The following is a 22,530-nucleotide window of genomic DNA, read 5'->3' on the forward strand; positions in this document are numbered from 1 at the left end:
GCAGAGATGAGGAGTGAGATGTATTCTGTCAGCCACGTTGTCAGGCCCTGGGCAGAGAAGAGGTGTATTCTGTCAGCCACGTTGACAGGGCCTGGGCAGAGATGAGGAGTGAGATGTATTCTGTCAGCCACGTTGACAGGGCCAGGGCAGAGATGAGGAGTGAGGTGTATTCTGTCAGCCACGTTGACAGGGCCAGGGCAGAGATGAGGAGTGAGGTGTATTCTGTCAGCCACGTTGACAGGGCCAGGGCAGAGATGAGGAGTGAGGTGTATTCTGTCAGCCACGTTGACAGGGCCAGGGCAGAGATGAGGTGTATTCTGTCAGCCACGTTGACAGGGCCTGGGCAGAGATGAGGTGTATTCTGTCAGCCACGTTGACAGGGCCAGGGCAGAGATGAGGAGTGAGGTGTATTCTGTCAGCCACGTTGACAGGGCCAGGGCAGAGATGAGGAGTGAGGTGTATTCTGTCAGCCACGTTGACAGGGCCAGGGCAGAGATGAGGTGTATTCTGTCAGCCACGTTGACAGGGCCTGGGCAGAGATGAGGTGTATTCTGTCAGCCACGTTGACAGGGACAGGGCAGAGATGAGGTGTATTCTGTCAGCCACGTTGTCAGGGCCAGGGCAGAGATGAGGAGTGAGGTGTATACTGTAGAAATAGGAGGAGAGACCGTTCTGCAGGATAATGGGTATACTGTACTGTAATGCCTGAACAGCTGGCCGTTGTGATAACTCAACACCCCAGCCTCCTCCCTCCTCCCTCCCTCCCAAGTCAGAGGCCACGGATCAGCCCATCTCTCTATCAATTCCTCCATCCCCAGCCAGTCACAGTTCTCCATTGTCCCCTAGCACAAAGAAACACGCTGTCCGCCCCCCTGGACACTGAGACAGTGGGGGAGGAGAACCTCAGTCTCATTCTGTTCTGTCACCTCTTCAGACCCAGAGAGAGGGTTCTGTTCTGTCACCTCTTCAGACCCAGAGAGAGGGTTCTGGTCTGTCACCTCTTCAGACCCAGAGAGAGGGTTCTGTTCTGTCACCACTTCAGACCCAGAGAGAGGGTTCTGTTCTGTCACCTCTTCAGACCCAGAGAGAGGGTTCTGTTCTGTCACCTCTTCAGACCCAGAGAGAGGGAGAGTTTTGTTCTGTCACCTCTTCAGACCCAGAGAGAGGGTTCTGTTCTGTCACCTCTTCAGACCCAGAGAGAGGGAGAGTTTTGTTCTGTCACCTCTTCAGACCCAGAGAGAGGGTTCTGTTCTGTCACCTCTTCAGACCCAGAGAGAGGGAGAGTTTTGTTCTGTCACCTCTTCAGACCCAGAGAGAGGGTTCTGTTCTGTCACCTCTTCAGACCCAGAGAGAGGGTTCTGTTCTGTCACCTCTTCAGACCCAGAGAGAGGGTTCTGTTCTGTCACCTCTTCAGACCCAGAGAGAGGGGGAGTTCTGTTCTGCCACCTCTTCAGACCCAGAGAGAGGGTTCTGTTCTGTCACCTCCTCAGACCCAGAGAGAGGGAGAGTTATGTTCTGTCACCTCTTCAGACCCAGAGAGAGGGTTCTGTTCTGTCACCTCTTCAGACCCAGAGAGAGGGTTCTGTTCTGTCACCTCTTCAGACCCAGAGAGAGGGTTCTGTTCTGTCACCTCTTCAGACCCGGAGAGAGGGTTCTGTTCTGTCACCTCTTCAGACCCAGAGAGAGGGTTCTGTTCTGTCACCTCTTCAGACCCGGAGAGAGGGTTCTGTTCTGTCACCTCTTCAGACCCAGAGAGAGGGTTCTGTTCTGTCACCTCCTCAGACCCAGAGAGAGGGTTCTGTTCTGTCACCTCTTCAGACCCAGAGAGAGGGTTCTGTTCTGTCACCTCTTCAGACCCAGAGAGAGGGTTCTGTTCTGTCACCTCTTCAGACCCAGAGAGAGGGTTCTGTTCTGTCACCTCTTCAGACCCAGAGAGAGGGTTCTGTTCTGTCACCTCTTCATACCCGGAGAGAGGGTTCTGTTCTGTCACCTCTTCAGACCCGGAGAGAGGGAGGGTTCTGTTCTGTCACCTCTTCAGACCCAGAGAGAGAGAGGGTTCTGTTCTGTCACCTCTTCAGACCCGGAGAGAGGGAGGGTTCTGTTCTGTCACCTCTTCAGACCCAGAGAGAGAGAGGGTTCTGTTCTGTCACCTCTTCAGACCTGGTCAGAACCAGAGAGATAGAGGAGATGCAGGAAGCAGCACTCACATTAGATTAGGTGAAACAGCTTGTGTTAGGCCCTATAGAGAACACTCTGGGGTAGAATGTTAGGGACAGGGTTAGAATGCTCTGGGGTAGAATGTTAGGGACAGGGTTAGAATGCTCTGGGGTAGGATGTTAGGGACAGGGTTAGAATGCTCTGGGGTAGAATGTTAGGGACAGGGTTAGAATGCTCTGGGGTAGAATGTTAGGGACAGAGTTAGAACGCTCTGGGGTAGAATGTTAGGGACAGAGTTAGAACGCTCTGGGGTAGAATGTTAGGGACAGGGTTAGAATGCTCTGGGGTAGAATGTTAGGGACAGAGTTAGAATGCTCTGGGGTAGAATGTTAGGGACAGGGTTAGAATGCTCTGGGGTAGAATGTTAGGGACAGGGTTAGAATGCTCTGGGGTAGAATGTTAGGGACAGAGTTAGAACGCTCTGGGGTAGAATGTTAGGGACAGGGTTAGAATGCTCTGGGGTAGAATGTTAGGGACAGGGTTAGAATGCTCTGGGGTAGAATGTTAGGGACAGGGTTAGAATGCTCTGGGGTAGAATGTTAGGGACAGGGTTAGAATGCTCTGGGGTAGAATGTTAGGGACAGGGTTAGAATGCTCTGGGGTAGAATGTTAGGGACAGGGTTAGAATAGTCAGGAATGAAGGTGGAACTTCTTGGGAATCTGTGAAACGACTGCAGAATCAGTGTCTGTTGAGTGGAAAACAAAACATGATCATTATCTGCTGTTACATGTGATCTATTGCTAAGATATTGACCTCATTATGGAGGTTACAAGTATCAGATTGCCTCCTCCTGTTTGATACCAAATGTTTCTATTAGTAGTGGAAGGTATTCTAACTGGGCAGACTATTGTAAGGAGCACCATGACCAGAACGGACCTGCCAGGCCAATTAGGTCATGTTTGTAATGTTTGCCAAGTAGGACACTCCCCAGTGTGCCAGCCTGCCTGTGGCCTTGGTTATGTTTCCCTTCCTGCTACACGAAAGCCAGACCTCTCTGTTCCTTCTGAGTGAATGTGACTGGGCTGATGAATACTACAGGGCATTTCCATGTAAAAGGACCCATGAGAGGCAACATGTGAAGTCCATAGGAGCATGTTCAATTGGGTGTCAAATGAAAGCTAGGAGTCTATAATTTTTTGTTATTTTTTTATTAAGGCATATATACATTTTTCAACCATTTTCCATCCAAAAATTTGGAATAAGCAAAGGGTTTTTATTTGTGGTCAAAAAGATGGGAAATGGGTCAAAAGAAGACAAAGTCTTAAAAGATATTAGAAATACATAAAAACACAATAATATTGAAGTAAAGACGCCTGCCAACAAATATCAACACATATTTAAACTGAACAAAAATATTAACGCAACATGAAACAATTTCTAAGTTCAAATAAAGAAATACGTCAATTCAAATAAATTCATTAGGCACTAATCTATGGATTTCACATGACTGGGAATACAGATCTGTTGGTCACAGATAACTTTTTAAAAAGGTAGGGGCGTGGATCTGAAAACCAGTCAGTATCTGGTGTGACCACCACAGGCACATGCACACACACACGATAACATACGCACTATACACACCTACACATGGCTTTTGTGTTGTAGATATGTGGTAGTGGAGTATGGGCCTGAGGGCTCACACTTAATATGTTGTGAAATCTGTCATTAATGTATTTTAATGTTTTTAAAATTGTAAAACTGCCTTAATTTTGCCAGACCCCAGGAAGAGTAGCTGCTGCCTTGGCAGGAACTAATGGGGATCCATAATAAACCCCAGGAAGAGTAGCTGCTGCCTTGGCAGGAACTAATGGGGATCCATAATAAACCCCAGGAAGAGTAGCTGCTGCCTTGGCAGGAACTAATGGGGATCCATAATAAACCCCAGGAAGAGTAGCTGCTGCCTTGGCAGGAACTAATGGGGATCCATAATAAACCCCAGGAAGAGTAGCTGCTGCCTTGGCAGGAACTAATGGGGATCCATAATAAACCCCAGGAAGAGTAGCTGCTGCCTTGGCAGGAACTAATGGGGATCCATAATAAACCCCAGGAAGAGTAGCTGCTGCCTTGGCAGGAACTAATGGGGATCCATAATAAACCCCAGGAAGAGTAGCTGCTGCCTTGGCAGGAACTAATGGGGATCCATAATAAACCCCAGGAAGAGTAGCTGCTGCCTTGGCAGGAACTAATGGGGATCCATAATAAACCCCAGGAAGAGTAGCTGCTGCCTTGGCAGGAACTAATGGGGATCCATAATAAACCCCAGGAAGAGTAGCTGCTGCCTTGGCAGGAACTAATGGGGATCCATAATAAATACAAATTCAAATTTGCCTCATGCAGCATGACACATCTCCTTCACATAGAGTTGATCAGGCTGTTGATTGTGGCCTGTGGAAATGTTGTCCCACTCCTCTTCAATGGCTGTGAGAAGTTGCTGGATATTGACGGGAACTGGAACACGCTGTCGTACACGTCGATCCAGAGCATCCCAAACATGCTCAATGGGTGACATGTCTGGTGAGTATGCAGGCCATGGAAGAAGAGGGACATTTTCAGCTTCCATTAATTGTGTACAGATCCTTGCGACATGGGGCCGTGCATTATCATTCTGAAACATGAGGTGATGGCGGCGGATGAATGGCACGACAATGGGCCTCAGGATCTCGTCACGGTATCTCTGTGCTTTCAAATGACCATAGATAAAACGCAATTGTGTTAATTGTCCATAGCTTATGCCTGCCCATACCATAACCCCACCACCACCATGGGGCACTCTGCTGACAACGTTGACATCAGCAAACCGCTCGCCCACACAACGCCATACACGTGGTCTGTGGTTGTGAGGCCGGTTGAACATACTGCCAAATTCTCTAAAACGACGTTGGAGGTGGCTTTACAGGGATGTAAACAAATTTGTGCACATAATTTTGGAGAAATAAGCTTTTAGTGCGTATGGCACATTTTTGGGGATATTTTATTTCAGCTCAGGATGGGATCAACACTTTACATGTTGCGTTTTTTATACACTGCTCAAAAAAATAAAGGGAACACTTAAACAACACATCCTAGATCTGAATGAATGAAATAATCTTATTAAATACTTTTTTCTTTACATAGTTGAATGTGCTGACAACAAAATCACACAAAAATTATCAATGGAAATCAAATTTATCAACCCATGGAGGTCTGGATTTGGAGTCACCCTCAAAATTAAAGTGGAAAACCACACTACAGGCTGATCCAACTTTGATGTAATGTCCATAAAACAAGTCAAAATGAGGCTCAGTAGTGTGTGTGGCCTCCACGTGCCTGTATGACCTCCCTTCAACGCCTGGGCATGCTCCTGATGAGGTGGCGGATGGTCTCCTGAGGGATCTCCTCCCAGACCTGGACTAAAGCATCCGCCAACTCCTGGACAGTCTGTGGTGCAACGTGGCGTTGGTGGATGGAGCGAGACATGATGTCCCAGATGTGCTCAATTGGATTCAGGTCTGGGGAACGGGCGGGCCAGTCCATAGCATCAATGCCTTCCTCTTGCAGGAACTGCTGACACACTCCAGCCACATGAGGTCTAGCATTGTCTTGCATTAGGAGGAACCCAGGGCCAACCGCACCAGCATATGGTCTCACAAGGGGTCTGAGGATCTCATCTCGGTACCTAATGGCAGTCAGGCTACCTCTGGCGAGCACATGGAGGGCTGTGCGGCCCCCCAAAGAAATGCCACCCCACACCATGACTGACCCACCGCCAAACCGGTCATGCTGGAGGATGTTGCAGGCAGCAGAACGTTCTCCACGGCGTCTCCAGAAGGTCACGTCTGTCACATGTGCTCAGTGTGAACCTGCTTTCATCTGTGAAGAGCACAGGGCGCCAATGGCGAATTTGCCAATCTTGGTGTTCTCTGGCAAATGCCAAACGTCCTGCACAGTGTTTGGCTGTAAGCACAACCCCCACCTATGGACGTCGGGCCCTCATACCACCCTCATGGCGTCTGTTTCTGACCGTTTGAGCAGACACATGCACATTTGTGGCCTGCTGGAGGTCATTTTGCAGGGCTCTGGCAGTGCTCCTCCTGCTCCTCCTTGCACAAAGTATACTGTTATGTTCAGCTCATAGGGTCTCCTGCTACTGTCCTCCTTCCACTGGTATACTGTTATGTTCAGCTCATAGGGTCTCCTGCTACTGTCCTCCTTCCACTGGTATACTGTTATGTTCAGCTCATAGGGTCTCCTGCTACTGTCCTCCCTTCCACTGGTATACTGTTATGTTCAGCTCATAGGGTCTCCTGCTACTGTCCTCCCTTCCACTGGTATACTGTTATGTTCAGCTCATAGGGTCTCCTGCTACTGTCCTCCTTCCACTGGTATACTGTTATGTTCAGCTCATAGGGTCTCCTGTTACTGTCCTCCTTCCACTGGTATACTGTTATGTTCAGCTCATAGGGTCTCCTGCTACTGTCCTCCTTCCACTGGTATACTGTTATGTTCAGCTCATAGGGTCTCCTGCTACTGTCCTCCTTCCACTGGTATACTGTTATGTTCAGCTCATAGGGTCTCCTGCTACTGTCCTCCCTTCCACTGGTATACTGTTATGTTCAGCTCATAGGGTCTCCTGCTACTGTCCTCCCTTCCACTGGTATACTGTTATGTTCAGCTCATAGGGTCTCCTGCTACTGTCCTCCTTCCACTGGTATACTGTTATGTTCAGCTCATAGGGTCTCCTGCTACTGTCCTCCTTCCACTGGTATACTGTTATGTTCAGCTCATAGGGTCTCCTGCTACTGTCCTCCTTCCACTGGTATACTGTTATGTTCAGCTCATAGGGTCTCCTGCTACTGTCCTCCTTCCACTGGTATACTGTTATGTTCAGCTGATATCTGTAGTACCTGAGTTTCAAGGACAAAGTAGCTGTTCTGGAAAGAGCCAAGAATTTAAGAGGAACTTATATCTTCCTCAACGAGGACTATCCTGAAGCTGTGCGCCAGAAGAGGAAAGAACTTATCCCAGCCATGAAAGCTGCCAGAGCGCGTGGGGACATTGCTTACATCCGCTATGACAGGCTCATTGTCCACCATCCCTCCCAGAAGCCTGGAAGGGATGAGAGAGCCAAGCCTATGGGTTTGTAGCTTCAACCCCGCAGCACACACACACACACTTACACACACCAACTGATCAATGGACTGCTGAATGGTTTATTTTTTCTCTTGCTTTGTTTGCTCTTTTCCATATTATGTCTATCTCTGATAAGCTACCCAGGAAAGGGCTGAAAATAGCCCATATTAATATATGTAGCCTTAGAAATAAGGTTAATGAACTCAATAACTTGCTAACATCAGATAACATTTATAAATTAGCCATTTCTGAGACTCACTTAGATCATTCATTTGCTGATACAGCAGTAGCCATACAAGGATATAACATCTATAGAAGAGACAGGAATGCTTATGGGGGAGATGTTGCTGTATATATTCAGAGCCATATCCCTGTAATGCTTAGAGAAGATCTCATGTCAAGTGTTATTGAAGGGTTGTGGTTGCAGGTTCACCTGGCACATCTAAAGCCTTTTCTTTTGGGGTGTTGCTATAGGCCACCAAGTGTTAACAGACTATCTAAATAATATGTGTGAAATGCTTGATAGTGTATGTGATGTCAACAGAGAGGTCTACTTTCTTGGGGACCTGAATATTGACTGGTTTCCATCAAGCTGTCCGCTCAAGAGGAAGTTTCTCACTGTAACCGGTGCCTGTAATCTGGTTCAGGTTATTAATCAACCTACCAGGGAGTCTACAAACACTACAGGAACAAGATCATCCACATGTATTGATCACATTTTTACTAATACTGTAGAACTTTGTTTTAACACTATATCCGTACCCATTGGATGCAGTGATCACAATATAGTGGCTATATCCAGGAAAGCCAAAGTTCCAAAAGCTGGGCCTAAAATAGTATATAAGAGATCATACAAGATTTTGTTCTTATGTGGATGATGTTAAAAATATTTGTTTGTCTGACGTGATTAATAAGGAGCATCCAGACACTGCACTTGATGGATTTATGAAATTGCTTCTTCCAATTATTGATAAACATGCACCTGTTAAGAAACTGACTGTTAGAGCTGTTAAGGCTCTGTGGATTGATGAGGAATTGAAAAACTGTCTGGTTGAAAGAGACGGGGAAAAAGGAGTGGCTAATAAGTCTGGCTGCACATCTGACTGGCTGACTTACTGCAAATTGAGAGATGATGTGACTAAACTCAACAAAAAGAAGAAGAAACTGTATTATGAAGCCTAGATCAATGATACTTTGGAGTACTTTAAATGAAATTATGGCCAGAAAGACTAATTCAACTCCATCTTTCATCGAATCAGATGGCTTATTCATCACAAAACCATTTGATGTTGCCAATTATTTTAATGATTACTTCAATGGCAAAGTGGGCAAACTTACGCAGGAAATGCCAACAACGAACAGTGAGCCATCGTATTCATGCATTTAAAAAAAAACAAATAATGAAAGAAACGCATTGTAAGTTCGAATTTTGTAAAGTTAGTGTGGGAGAGGTTGAAAAATAATTAATTGTTATCGATCAATAATGACAAACCTCCTGGCATCGACAACTTAGATGGAAAGCTTCTGAGGATGGTAGCTGACTCTATAGCCACTCCTATCTGTCATATCTCTATTCTGAGCCTAGAGGAATGTCTTTGTCCTCAGGCCTGGAGGGAAGCCAATGTCATTCCGCTACCCAAGAGTGGTAAAGCGGCCTTTACTGGTTCTAACAGCAGAACTATCAGCTTACTGGTAATGAATGGTGTGGCTGTTGAACAAGTTGAGGATACTAAATTACTTGGTGTTACCTTAGATTGTAAACTGTCATGGTCAAAACATATAGATTAAATGGTTGTAAAGATGGGGAGAGGTCTGTCCGTAATAAAGAGATAAATAAAGAGCTTTTTTGACACCACACTCCACAAAGCAAGTCCTGCAGGCTCTAGTTTAATCTGATCTTGATTATTGTCCAGTCATATGGTCCAGTGCTGCAAAGAAAGACCTAGTTAAGCTGCAGCTGGCCCAGAACAGAGCGGCACGTCTTGCTCTTCATTGTAATCAGAGGGCTAATATTAATAATATGCATGCCAGTCTCGCTTGTCTAAGAGTTGAGGAAAGACTGTTGTCACTTGTTGTTTTTATAAGAAATATTAATGTTGGAAATTCCCAATTGTTTGCTAAGTCAACTTACACACACAGCACTGACACACACTTACCCAACCAGACCTGCCACCAGGGGTCTTTTCACAGTCCCCAGGTCCAGAACAAATTCAAGGAAACGTACGGTATTATACAGAGCCATGAGTACATGGAACTCCCTTCCATCTTATATAGCGTAAGTAAACAGCAAACCTGGTTTCAAAAAACAAATAAAGCAACACCTCACAGCACAACGCCTCTCCCCCATGTGACTTACTTGTTGTGTGTATGTACTGACATGTACAGTGCCTTCGGAAAGTGTTCAGACCCCTTGACGCTTTCCACATTTTGTTACGTTACAGCCTTGTTCTAAAATGGATTTTTTATTTTATTATATTTTTTATCAATCTACACACAATACCCCATAATGACAAAGTGAAAACAGTTTTTTAGAAATTTTAGCAAATGTATTAAAAACTTAAAACGTATTTACATAAGCATTCAGACCCTTTGCTATGAGACAATTTTGCTCAGGTGCATCCTGTTTCCATTGAGCATCCTTGAGATGTTTCCACATCTTGGTTGGAGTCCACCTGTGGTAAAATCAATTGATTGGACATGATTTGGAAATTCACACACCTGTCTATTTAAGGTCCCACAGTTGACAGTGCATGTCAGAGCAAAAACCAAGCCATGAGGTCGAAGGAATTGTCCATAGAGCTCCGAGACAGGATTGTGTCGAGGCATAGATCTGGGAAGGGTACCAAAAAATGTCTGCAGCATTGAAGATCCCCAAGAACACAGTGGCCTCCATCATTCTTAAATGGAAGAAGTTTGGAACCACCAAGACTCTTCCTAGAGCTGGCTGCCTGACCAAACTGAGCAATCGGGGGAAAAGGACCTTGGTCAGGGAGGTGACCAAGAACCCGATGGTCACTCCGACAGAGCTCCAGAGTTTCTCTGTGGAGATGGGAGAACCTTCGAGAAGGACAACCATCTCTGCAGCACTCCACCAATTAGGCCTTTATGGTAGAGTGGCCAGACGGAAGCCACTCTTCAGTAAAAGGCACATGACAGCCCGCTTGGAGTTTGCCAAAAGGCACCTAAAGACTCTCAGACCATGACAAACAAGATTCTCTGGTCTGATGAAACCAAGATTGAACTCTTTGGCCTGAATGCCAAGCGTCAGGTCTGGAGGAAATCTGGCACCATCCCTACGGTGAAGCATGGTGGTGGCAGCATCATGCTGTGGGATGTCTTTCAGCGGCAGGGACTGGGAGACTAGTCAGGATCGAGGCAAAGATGAACGGAGCAAAGTACAGAGATCCTTGATGAAAACCTTCTCCAGAGCACTCAGGATCTTAGACTGGGGCGAAGGTTCACCTTCCAAAAGGACAATGACCCTAAGCACACAGCCAAGACAACGCAGGAGTGGCTTGAACCCGATCTAACATCTCTGGAGAGACCTGAAAATAGCTGTGCAGCGACGCTCCCCATCCAAGCTGACAGAGCTTGAGAGGATCTGCAGTGAAGAATGGGAGAAACTCCCCAAATACAGGTGTGCCAAGCTTGTAGCGTCATACCCAAAAAGACTTGAGGCTGTAATCGCTGCCAAAGGTGCTTCAACAAAGTACTGAGTAAAGGGTCAAAATACTTATGTAAAAGTTATATTTCAGTTTTTTATTTTTAATAAATTAGCAAACATTTCTAAAAACCAGTTTTTGCTTTGTCATTATGGGGTATTGTGTGTAGATTGATGAGGGGGGAAAAAACCATTTAATCAATTTTAGAATAAGGCTGTAACCTAACAAAACGTGGAAAAAGTCAAGGGGGTCTGAATACTTTCCGAAGGCCACTGTATGTGGAACTTCTAGATGTGATGTGTCGGACCCCAGGAAGACTAGCTGTCACCATTTGGTGTAGGCTAATGGGGAGCCTAATAAATCAAATCAAAACCCACTGAGCACCAACCGACCAGCGTCATTTCAATCACAGAAATAGAATTCATGGAACGGACGTATCCCTTCAGACCACTGCAATTTAGCTGCTACACCACAAACACCTTCGCTGATGTAAAATAGGGTCTAGGCAAGTTAATATGAATGATAAAATAGCTTGACAACCCTGTTTGTAAGCTTTTTAAGTTATATCAAACTCAACCATTTTATCTTTCAAATGATGAAGACATGGATGTCTCACGGTAGGGTGGGGTATGCAAAATAGGTAAACCTTGAGCACCTCTACCTCCTAAATGTTTTGGCATTCAGATCCAAATAGCAGGTGGGTTACTTTCTGACCTTCTACCGTAGACAAATATGTAACAGAAGTTTTTGTTTAAATCAAAATGGATGCTGTCAAAAAGAGATTGAATTCTAATGGATTTACCCTACCAGCTATAGTATCATCATCATCATCATCTGGGGAAAAGCACGAGGCAGAATGACTCTGTGCAGCAATTTAGTGTTGAGGTGTTTTGTTGGTAGTATGGTTGGCCCATTGGAACTAAGGTTGACGATCTCTTATCATTGTTATCTGACCCTCAGCTGTGAGTGGTCCAACCTGTTAATACCACTGACCCTCAGCTGTGAGTGGTCCAACCTGTTATTACCACAGCTAGCCCCTCTACCAGGACCCTCAGGGTATGGAAACAACCCTGGAGTCTAGTGTTCTCTATGGATGATGTTACTAGTCTAGTGTTGTTCTCTATGGGATGATGTTACTAGTCTAGTGTTCTCTCTGGGATGATGTTACTAGTCTAGTGTTGTTCTCTATGGGATGATGTTACTAGTCTAGTGTTGTTCTCTATGGGATGATGTTGCTAGTCTAGTGTTCTCTATGGGATGATGTTGCTAGTCTAGTGTTCTCTATGGGATGATGTTACTAGTCTAGTGTTCTCTATGGGATGATGTTACTAGTCTAGTGTTCTCTATGGGATGATGTTGCTAGTCTAGTGTTGTTCTCTATGGGATGATGTTACTAGTCTAGTGTTGTTCTCTATGGGATGATGTTCTAGTGTTCTAGTCTAGTGTTCTCTGTGGGATGATGTTGCTAGTCTAGTGTTGTTCTCTATGGGATGATGTTACTAGTCTAGTGTTGTTCTCTATGGGATGATGTTGCTAGTCTAGTGTTCTCTATGGGATGATGTTGCTAGTCTAGTGTTCTCTATGGGATGATGTTACTAATCTAGTGTTCTCTATGGGATGATGTTACTAGTCTAGTGTTGTTCTCTATGGGATGATGTTACTAATCTAGTGTTCTCTATGGGATGATGTTACTAGTCTAGTGTTCTCTGTGGGATGATGTTGCTAGTCTAGTGTTGTTCTCTATGGGATGATGTTACTAGTCTAGTGTTGTTCTCTATGGGATGATGTTCTAGTGTTCTAGTCTAGTGTTCTCTGTGGGATGATGTTGCTAGTCTAGTGTTGTTCTCTATGGGATGATGTTACTAGTCTAGTGTTGTTCTCTATGGGATGATGTTGCTAGTCTAGTGTTCTCTATGGGATGATGTTGCTAGTCTAGTGTTCTCTATGGGATGATGTTACTAATCTAGTGTTCTCTATGGGATGATGTTACTAGTCTAGTGTTGTTCTCTATGGGATGATGTTACTAATCTAGTGTTCTCTATGGGATGATGTTACTAGTCTAGTGTTCTCTGTGGGATGATGTTGCTAGTCTAGTGTTGTTCTCTATGGGATGATGTTACTAGTCTAGTGTTCTCTATGGGATGATGTTGCTAGTCTAGTGTTGTTCTCTATGGGATGATGTTGCTAGTCTAGTGTTGTTCTCTATGGGATGATGTTACTAGTCTAGTGTTCTCTATGGGATGATGTTGCTAGTCTAGTGTTGTTCTCTATGGGATGATGTTACTAGTCTAGTGTTGTTCTCTATGGGATGATGTTCTAGTGTTCTAGTCTAGTGTTCTCTGTGGGATGATGTTGCTTGTCTAGTGTTGTTCTCTATGGGAGGATGTTGCTAGTCTAGTGTTGTTCTCTATGGGATGATGTTGCTAGTCTAGTGTTGTTCTCTATGGGATGATGTTACTAGTCTAGTGTTGTTCTCTGTGGGGTGATGTTGCTAGTCTAGTGTTGTTCTCTATGGGATGATGTTGCTAGTCTAGTGTTCTCTATGGGATGATGTTACTAATCTAGTGTTCTCTATGGGATGATGTTACTAGTCTAGTGTTCTCTGTGGGATGATGTTGCTAGTCTAGTGTTGTTCTCTATGGGATGATGTTGCTAGTCTAGTGTTGTTCTCTATGGGATGATGTTGCTAGTCTAGTGTTGTTCTCTATGGGATGATGTTGCTAGTCTAGTGTTCTCTATGGGATGATGTTGCTAGTCTAGTGTTCTCTATGGGATGATGTTACTAGTCTAGTGTTCTCTATGGGATGATGTTACTAGTCTAGTGTTCTCTATGGGATGATGTTGCTAGTCTAGTGTTGTTCTCTATGGGATGATGTTACTAGTCTAGTGTTCTCTATGGGATGATGTTGCTAGTCTAGTGTTGTTCTCTATGGGATGATGTTACTAGTCTAGTGTTGTTCTCTATGGGATGATGTTCTAGTGTTCTAGTCTAGTGTTCTCTGTGGGATGATGTTGCTAGTCTAGTGTTGTTCTCTATGGGATGATGTTACTAGTCTAGTGTTGTTCTCTATGGGATGATGTTGCTAGTCTAGTGTTCTTTATGGGATGATGTTGCTAGTCTAGTGTTCTCTATGGGATGATGTTACTAATCTAGTGTTCTCTATGGGATGATTTTACTAGTCTAGTGTTCTCTGTGGGATGATGTTGCTTGTCTAGTGTTGTTCTCTATGGGAGGATGTTGCTAGTCTAGTGTTGTTCTCTATGGGATGATGTTGCTAGTCTAGTGTTGTTCTCTATGGGATGATGTTACTAGTCTAGTGTTGTTCTCTGTGGGGTGATGTTGCTAGTCTAGTGTTGTTCTCTATGGGATGATGTTGCTAGTCTAGTGTTCTCTATGGGATGATGTTACTAATCTAGTGTTCTCTATGGAATTATGTTACTAGTCTAGTGTTCTCTGTGGGATGATGTTGCTAGTCTAGTGTTGTTCTCTATGGGATGATGTTGCTAGTCTAGTGTTGTTCTCTATGGGATGATGTTGCTAGTCTAGTGTTGTTCTCTATGGGATAATGTTACTAGTCTAGTGTTGTTCTCTGTGGGGTGATGTTGCTAGTCTAGTGTTGTTCTCTATGGGATGATGTTGCTAGTCTAGTGTTGCTCTCTATGGGATGATGTTACAAGTCTAGTGTTGTTCTCAATGGGATGATGTTGCTAGTCTAGTGTTGTTCTCTATGGGATGATGTTACTAGTCTAGTGTTGTTCTCTATGGGATGATGTTGTCTAGTGTTCTCTCTGGGATGATGTTGCTAGTCTAGTGTTCTCTGTGGGATGATGTTGCTAGTCTAGTGTTCTCTATGGGATGATGTTGCTAGTCTAGTGTTGTTCTCTATGGGATGATGTTACTAGTCTAGTGTTCTCTATGGGATGATGTTACTAGTCTAGTGTTGTTCTCTGTGGGGTGATGTTTCTAGTCTAGTGTTGTTCTCTGTGGGGTGATGTTGCTAGTCTAGTGTTGCTCTCTATGGGATGATGTTGCTAGTCTAGTGTTGTTCTCTATGGGATGATGTTGCTAGTCTAGTGTTGTTCTCTATGGGATGATGTTACTAGTCTAGTGTTGTTCTCTATGGGATGATGTTACTAGTCTAGTGTTCTCTGTGGGATGAAGTTACTAGTCTAGTGTTCTCTATGGAGTGATGTTACTAGTCTAGTGTTGTTCTCTATGGGATGATGTTACTATTCTAGTGTTCTCTATGGAGTGATGTTACTAGTCTAGTGTTGTTCTCTATGGGATGATGTTGCTAGTCTAGTGTTGTTCTCTATGGAATGATGTTACTAGTCTAGTGTTGTTCTCTATGGGATGATGTTGTTCTCTGTGGGATGATGTTACTAGTCTAGTGTTCTCTATGGGATGATGTTACTACTCTAGTGTTGTTCTCTATGGGATGATGTTACTAGTCTAGTGTTGTTCTCTATGGGATGACGTTACTAGTCTAGTGTTGTTCTCTATGGGATGATGTTACTAGTCTAGTGTTGTTCTCTATGGGATGATGTTACTAGTCTAGTGTTCTCTATGGGATGATGTTACTAGTCTAGTGTTGTTCTCTATGGGATGGTGTTACTAGTCTAGTGTTCTCTATGGGATGATGTTACTAGTCTAGTGTTGTTCTCTATGGGGTGATGTTACTAGTCTAGTGTTCTCTATGGGATGATGTTACTAGTCTAGTGTTGTTCTCTATGGGATGATGTTACTAGTCTAGTGTTCTCTATGGGATGATGTTACTAGTCTAGTGTTGTTCTCTGTGGGGTGATGTTGCTAGTCTAGTGTTGTTCTCTATGGGATGATGTTGCTAGTCTAGTGTTCTCTATGGGATGATGTTACTGGTCTAGTGTTCTCTATGGGATGACGTTACTAGTCTAGTGTTCTCTATGGGATGATGTTACTAGTCTAGTGTTGTTCTCTATGGGATGATGTTACTAGTCTAATGTTCTCTCTGGGATGATGTTACTAGTCTAGTGTTGTTCTCTATGGGATGATGTTACTAGTCTAGTGTTGTTCTCTATGGGATGATGTTGCTAGTCTAGTGTTGTTCTCTATGGGATGATGTTACTAGTCTAGTGTTCTCTATGGGATGATGTTACTAGTCTAGTGTTCTCTATGGGATGATGTTACTAGTCTAGTGTTCTCTATGGGATGATGTTACTAGTCTAGTGTTGTTCTCTATGGGATGATGTTACTAGTCTAATGTTCTCTATGGGATGATGTTACTAGTCTAGTGTTCTCTCTGGGATGATGTTACTAGTCTAGTGTTGTTCTCTATGGGATAATGTTACTAGTCTAGTGTTGTTCTCTGTGGGGTGATGTTGCTAGTCTAGTGTTGTTCTCTATGGGATGATGTTGCTAGTCTAGTGTTGCTCTCTATGGGATGATGTTACAAGTCTAGTGTTGTTCTCTATGGGATGATGTTGCTAGTCAAGTGTTGTTCTCTATGGGATGATGTTACTAGTCTAGTGTTGTTCTCTATGGGATGATGTTGTCTAGTGTTCTCTCTGGGATGATGTTGCTAGTCTAGTGTTCTCTGTGGGATGATGTTGCTAGTCTAGTGTTCTCTATGGGATGATGTTGCTAGTCTAGTGTTGTTCTCTATGGGATGATGTTACTAGTCTAGTGTTCTCTATGGGATGATGTTACTAGTCTAGTGTTGTTCTCTGTGGGGTGATGTTTCTAGTCTAGTGTTGTTCTCTGTGGGGTGATGTTGCTAGTCTAGTGTTGCTCTCTATGGGATGATGTTGCTAGTCTAGTGTTGTTCTCTATGGGATGATGTTGCTAGTCTAGTGTTGTTCTCTATGGGATGATGTTACTAGTCTAGTGTTGTTCTCTATGGGATGATGTTGCTAGTCTAGTGTTGTTCTCTATGGAATGATGTTACTAGTCTAGTGTTGTTCTCTATGGGATGATGTTGTTCTCTGTGGGATGATGTTACTAGTCTAGTGTTCTCTATGGGATGATGTTACTACTCTAGTGTTGTTCTCTATGGGATGATGTTACTAGTCTAGTGTTGTTCTCTATGGGATGACGTTACTAGTCTAGTGTTGTTCTCTATGGGATGATGTTACTAGTCTAGTGTTGTTCTCTATGGGATGATGTTACTAGTCTAGTGTTCTCTATGGGATGATGTTACTAGTCTAGTGTTGTTCTCTATGGGATGGTGTTACTAGTCTAGTGTTCTCTATGGGATGATGTTACTAGTCTAGTGTTGTTCTCTATGGGGTGATGTTACTAGTCTAGTGTTCTCTATGGGATGATGTTACTAGTCTAGTGTTGTTCTCTATGGGATGATGTTACTAGTCTAGTGTTCTCTATGGGATGATGTTACTAGTCTAGTGTTGTTCTCTGTGGGGTGATGTTGCTAGTCTAGTGTTGTTCTCTATGGGATGATGTTGCTAGTCTAGTGTTCTCTATGGGATGATGTTACTGGTCTAGTGTTCTCTATGGGATGACGTTACTAGTCTAGTGTTCTCTATGGGATGATGTTACTAGTCTAGTGTTGTTCTCTATGGGATGATGTTACTAGTCTAGTGTTGTTCTCTATGGGATGATGTTGCTAGTCTAGTGTTGTTCTCTATGGGATGATGTTACTAGTCTAGTGTTCTCTATGGGATGATGTTACTAGTCTAGTGTTCTCTATGGGATGATGTTACTAGTCTAGTGTTGTTCTCTATGGGATGATGTTACTAGTCTAATGTTCTCTATGGGATGATGTTACTAGTCTAGTGTTCTCTCTGGGATGATGTTACTAGTCTAGTGTTGTTCTCTATGGGATGATGTTGTTCTCTGTGGGATGATGTTACTAGTCTAGTGTTCTCTATGGGATGATGTTACTACTCTAGTGTTGTTCTCTATGGGATGATGTTACTAGTCTAGTGTTGTTCTCTATGGGATGACGTTACTAGTCTAGTGTTGTTCTCTATGGGATGATGTTACTAGTCTAGTGTTGTTCTCTATGGGATGATGTTACTAGTCTAGTGTTCTCTATGGGATGATGTTACTAGTCTAGTGTTGTTCTCTATGGGATGGTGTTACTAGTCTAGTGTTCTCTATGGGATGATGTTACTAGTCTAGTGTTGTTCTCTATGGGGTGATGTTACTAGTCTAGTGTTCTCTATGGGATGATGTTACTAGTCTAGTGTTGTTCTCTATGGGATGATGTTACTAGTCTAGTGTTCTCTATGGGATGATGTTACTAGTCTAGTGTTGTTCTCTGTGGGGTGATGTTGCTAGTCTAGTGTTGTTCTCTATGGGATGATGTTGCTAGTCTAGTGTTCTCTATGGGATGATGTTACTGGTCTAGTGTTCTCTATGGGATGACGTTACTAGTCTAGTGTTCTCTATGGGATGATGTTACTAGTCTAGTGTTGTTCTCTATGGGATGATGTTACTAGTCTAGTGTTGTTCTCTATGGGATGATGTTGCTAGTCTAGTGTTGTTCTCTATGGGATGATGTTACTAGTCTAGTGTTCTCTATGGGATGATGTTACTAGTCTAGTGTTCTCTATGGGATGATGTTACTAGTCTAGTGTTGTTCTCTATGGGATGATGTTACTAGTCTAATGTTCTCTATGGGATGATGTTACTAGTCTAGTGTTCTCTCTGGGATGATGTTACTAGTCTAGTGTTGTTCTCTATGGGATAATGTTACTAGTCTAGTGTTGTTCTCTGTGGGGTGATGTTGCTAGTCTAGTGTTGTTCTCTATGGGATGATGTTGCTAGTCTAGTGTTGCTCTCTATGGGATGATGTTACAAGTCTAGTGTTGTTCTCTATGGGATGATGTTGCTAGTCTAGTGTTGTTCTCTATGGGATGATGTTACTAGTCTAGTGTTGCTCTCTATGGGATGATGTTGTCTATTGTTCTCTCTGGGATGATGTTGCTAGTCTAGTGTTCTCTGTGGGATGATGTTGCTAGTCTAGTGTTCTCTATGGGATGATGTTGCTAGTCTAGTGTTGTTCTCTATGGGATGATGTTACTAGTCTAGTGTTCTCTATGGGATGATGTTACTAGTCTAGTGTTGTTCTCTGTGGGGTGATGTTTCTAGTCTAGTGTTGTTCTCTGTGGGGTGATGTTGCTAGTCTAGTGTTGCTCTCTATGGGATGATGTTGCTAGTCTAGTGTTGTTCTCTATGGGATGATGTTGCTAGTCTAGTGTTGTTCTCTATGGGATGATGTTACTAGTCTAGTGTTGTTCTCTATGGGATGATGTTACTAGTCTAGTGTTCTCTGTGGGATGATGTTACTAGTCTAGTGTTCTCTATGGAGTGATGTTACTAGTCTAGTGTTGTTCTCTATGGGATGATGTTACTATTCTAGTGTTCTCTATGGAGTGATGTTACTAGTCTAGTGTTGTTCTCTATGGGATGATGTTGCTAGTCTAGTGTTGTTCTCTATGGAATGATGTTACTAGTCTAGTATTGTTCTCTATGGGATGATGTTGTTCTCTGTGGGATGATGTTACTAGTCTAGTGTTCTCTATGGGATGATGTTACTACTCTAGTGTTGTTCTCTATGGGATGATGTTACTAGTCTAGTGTTGTTCTCTATGGGATGACGTTACTAGTCTAGTTTTGTTCTCTATGGGATGATGTTACTAGTCTAGTGTTGTTCTCTATGGGATGATGTTACTAGTCTAGTGTTGTTCTCTATGGGATGATGTTACTAGTCTAGTGTTCTCTATGGGATGATGTTACTAGTCTAGTGTTGTTCTCTATGGGATGGTGTTACTAGTCTAGTGTTCTCTATGGGATGATGTTACTAGTCTAGTGTTCTCTATGGGATGATGTTACTAGTCTAGTGTTCTCTATGGGATGATGTTACTAGTCTAATGTTCTCTATGGGATGATGTTACTAGTCTAGTGTTCTCTCTGGGATGATGTTACTAGTCTAGTGTTGTTCTCTATGGGATGATGTTACTAGTCTAGTGTTGTTCTCTATGGGATGATGTTGCTAGTCTAGTGTTGTTCTCTATGGGATGATGTTACTAGTCTAGTGTTCTCTATGGGATGATGTTACTAGTCTAGTGTTGTTCTCTGTGGGGTGATGTTGCTAGTCTAGTGTTGTTCTCTATGGGATGATGTTGCTAGTCTAGTGTTCTCTATGGGATGATGTTACTAGTCTAGTGTTCTCTATGGGATGACGTTACTAGTCTAGTGTTCTCTATGGGATGATGTTACTAGTCTAGTGTTGTTCTCTATGGGATGATGTTACTAGTCTAATGTTCTCTATGGGATGATGTTACTAGTCTAGTGTTCTCTCTGGGATGATGTTACTAGTCTAGTGTTGTTCTCTATGGGATGATGTTACTAGTCTAGTGTTGTTCTCTATGGGATGATGTTGCTAGTCTAGTGTTGTTCTCTATGGGATGATGTTACTAGTCTAGTGTTCTCTATGGGATGATGTTACTAGTCTAGTGTTCTCTATGGGATGATGTTACTAGTCTAGTGTTCTCTATGGGATGATGTTGCTAGTCTAGTGTTCTCTATGGGATGATGTTACTAGTCTAGTGTTCTCTGGGATGATGTTACTAGTCTAGTGTTCTCTATGGGATGATGTTACTAGTCTAGTGTTCTCTATGGGATGATGTTACTAGTCTAGTGTTCTCTATGGGGTGATGTTACTAGTCTAGTGTTGTTCTCTATGGGATGATGTTACTAGTCTAGTGTTGTTCTCTATGGGATGATGTTGTTCTCTGTGGGATGATGTTACTAGTCTAGTGTTCTCTATGGGATGATGTTACTAGTCTAGTGTTCTCTATGGGATGATGTTACTAGTCTAGTGTTGTTCTCTATGGGATGATGTTACTAGTCTTGTTGTTCTCTATGGGATGATGTTACTAGTCTAGTGTTGTTCTCTATGGGATGATGTTACTAGTCTATTGTTCTCTATGGGATGACGTTACTAGTCTAGTGTTCTCTATGGGATGATGTTACTAGTCTAGTGTTGTTCTCTATGGGATGATGTTACTAGTCTAGTGTTGTTCTCTATGGGATGATGTTACTAGTCTAGTGTTCTCTATGGGATGACGTTACTAGTCTAGTGTTGTTCTCTATGGGATGATGTTACTAGTCTAGTGTTCTCTATGGGATGATGTTACTAGTCTAGTGTTGTTCTCTGTGGGATGATGTTACTAGTCTAGTGTTCTCTGTGGGATGATGTTGCTAGTCTAGTGTTCTCTGTGGGATGATGTTACTAGTCTAGTGTTCTCTATGGGATGATGTTGCTAGTCTAGTGTTCTCTGTGGGATGATGTTGCTAGTCTAGTGTTCTCTGTGGGATGATGTTACTACTCTAGTGTTGTTCTCTATGGGATGATGTTGCTAGTCTAGTGTTCTCTATGTGATGATGTTACTAGTCTAGTGTTGTTCTCTATGGGATGATGTTACTAGTCTAGTGTTGTTCTCTATGGGATGATGTTACTAGTCTAGTGTTGTTCTCTATGGGATGATGTTACTAGTCTAGTGTTGTTCTCTATGGGATGATGTTACTAGTCTAGTGTTGTTCTCTATGGGATGATGTTACTAGTCTAGTGTTCTCTGTGGGATGATGTTACTAGTCTAGTGTTCTCTATGGGATGATGTTGCTAGTCTAGTGTTCTCTGTGGGATGATGTTACTAGTCTAGTGTTCTCTATGGGATGATGTTGCTAGTCTAGTGTTCTCTGTGGGATGATGTTGCTAGTCTAGTGTTCTCTGTGGGATGATGTTACTAGTCTAGTGTTGTTCTCTATGGGATGATGTTGCTAGTCTAGTGTTGTTCTCTATGGGATGATGTTACTAGTCTAGTGTTGTTCTCTATGGGATGATGTTGCAAGTCTAGTGTTCTCTGTGGGATGATGTTACTAGTCTAGTGTTCTCTATGGGATGATGTTGCTAGTCTAGTGTTCTCTATGGGATGATGTTGCTAGTCTAGTGTTCTCTATGGGATGATGTTACTAGTCTAGTGTTGTTCTCTATGGGATGATGTTGCTAGTCTAGTGTTCTCTATGGGATGATGTTGCTAGTCTAGTGTTGTTCTCTATGGGATGATGTTACTAGTCTAGTGTTGTTCTCTATGGGATGATGTTGCTAGTCTAGTGTTCTCTGTGGGATGATGTTACTAGTCTAGTGTTCTCTATGGGATGATGTTGCTAGTCTAGTGTTCTCTGTGGGATGATTTTACTAGTCTAGTGTTCTCTGTGGGATGATGTTATTCACAGAGGTTTAGTTATGTTGTTCTGTTTTACTGTTTTTGTTTTGCAGACGTATCTCCTGGGAATCATCATTTCAATATGTGGGAACTTTCTCATCAGCATTTCTCTGAATATACAGGTAGGGGGTGTTTGTTTATGAGGGTGTACTATGAGAAACAATATAATCGTTTAATGATGTCACGTCATCCATAATGCTCATTTACCAGAATGGAATCAATAGTTCCTTGATGTTATGGTAGTTACTTTATTATTATTGTATTTTCCATTCTCCTTTTAACATGTCAATGAACTGCTGCCCTTGACTCTCC

General features: G+C 43.1%; 1 protein-coding gene across 2 annotated transcripts in view; it reads left to right on the forward strand.

The window, feature by feature from the left end:
* Positions 1-22,530, forward strand: part of LOC311117327 (NIPA-like protein 2) — a 52,345-nt gene that overhangs the window by 4,694 nt on the left and 25,121 nt on the right. The window contains exon 2 of one of the 2 annotated variants that reach the window (XM_084192289.1): positions 22,272-22,340. The exons of the other annotated variant lie outside the window; for it this stretch is intronic. Coding sequence (XP_084048415.1) covers positions 22,272-22,340 — 69 coding nt within the window. The remainder of the gene's footprint in view (positions 1-22,271; positions 22,341-22,530) is intronic. 2 annotated transcript variants of the gene reach the window in all.

The sequence above is a fragment of the Coregonus lavaretus genome (assembly GCF_964263955.1).
Source record: "Coregonus lavaretus genome assembly, contig: HAP1_SCAFFOLD_413, whole genome shotgun sequence".
NCBI classification, from domain to species: Eukaryota; Metazoa; Chordata; class Actinopteri; order Salmoniformes; family Salmonidae; genus Coregonus; species Coregonus lavaretus.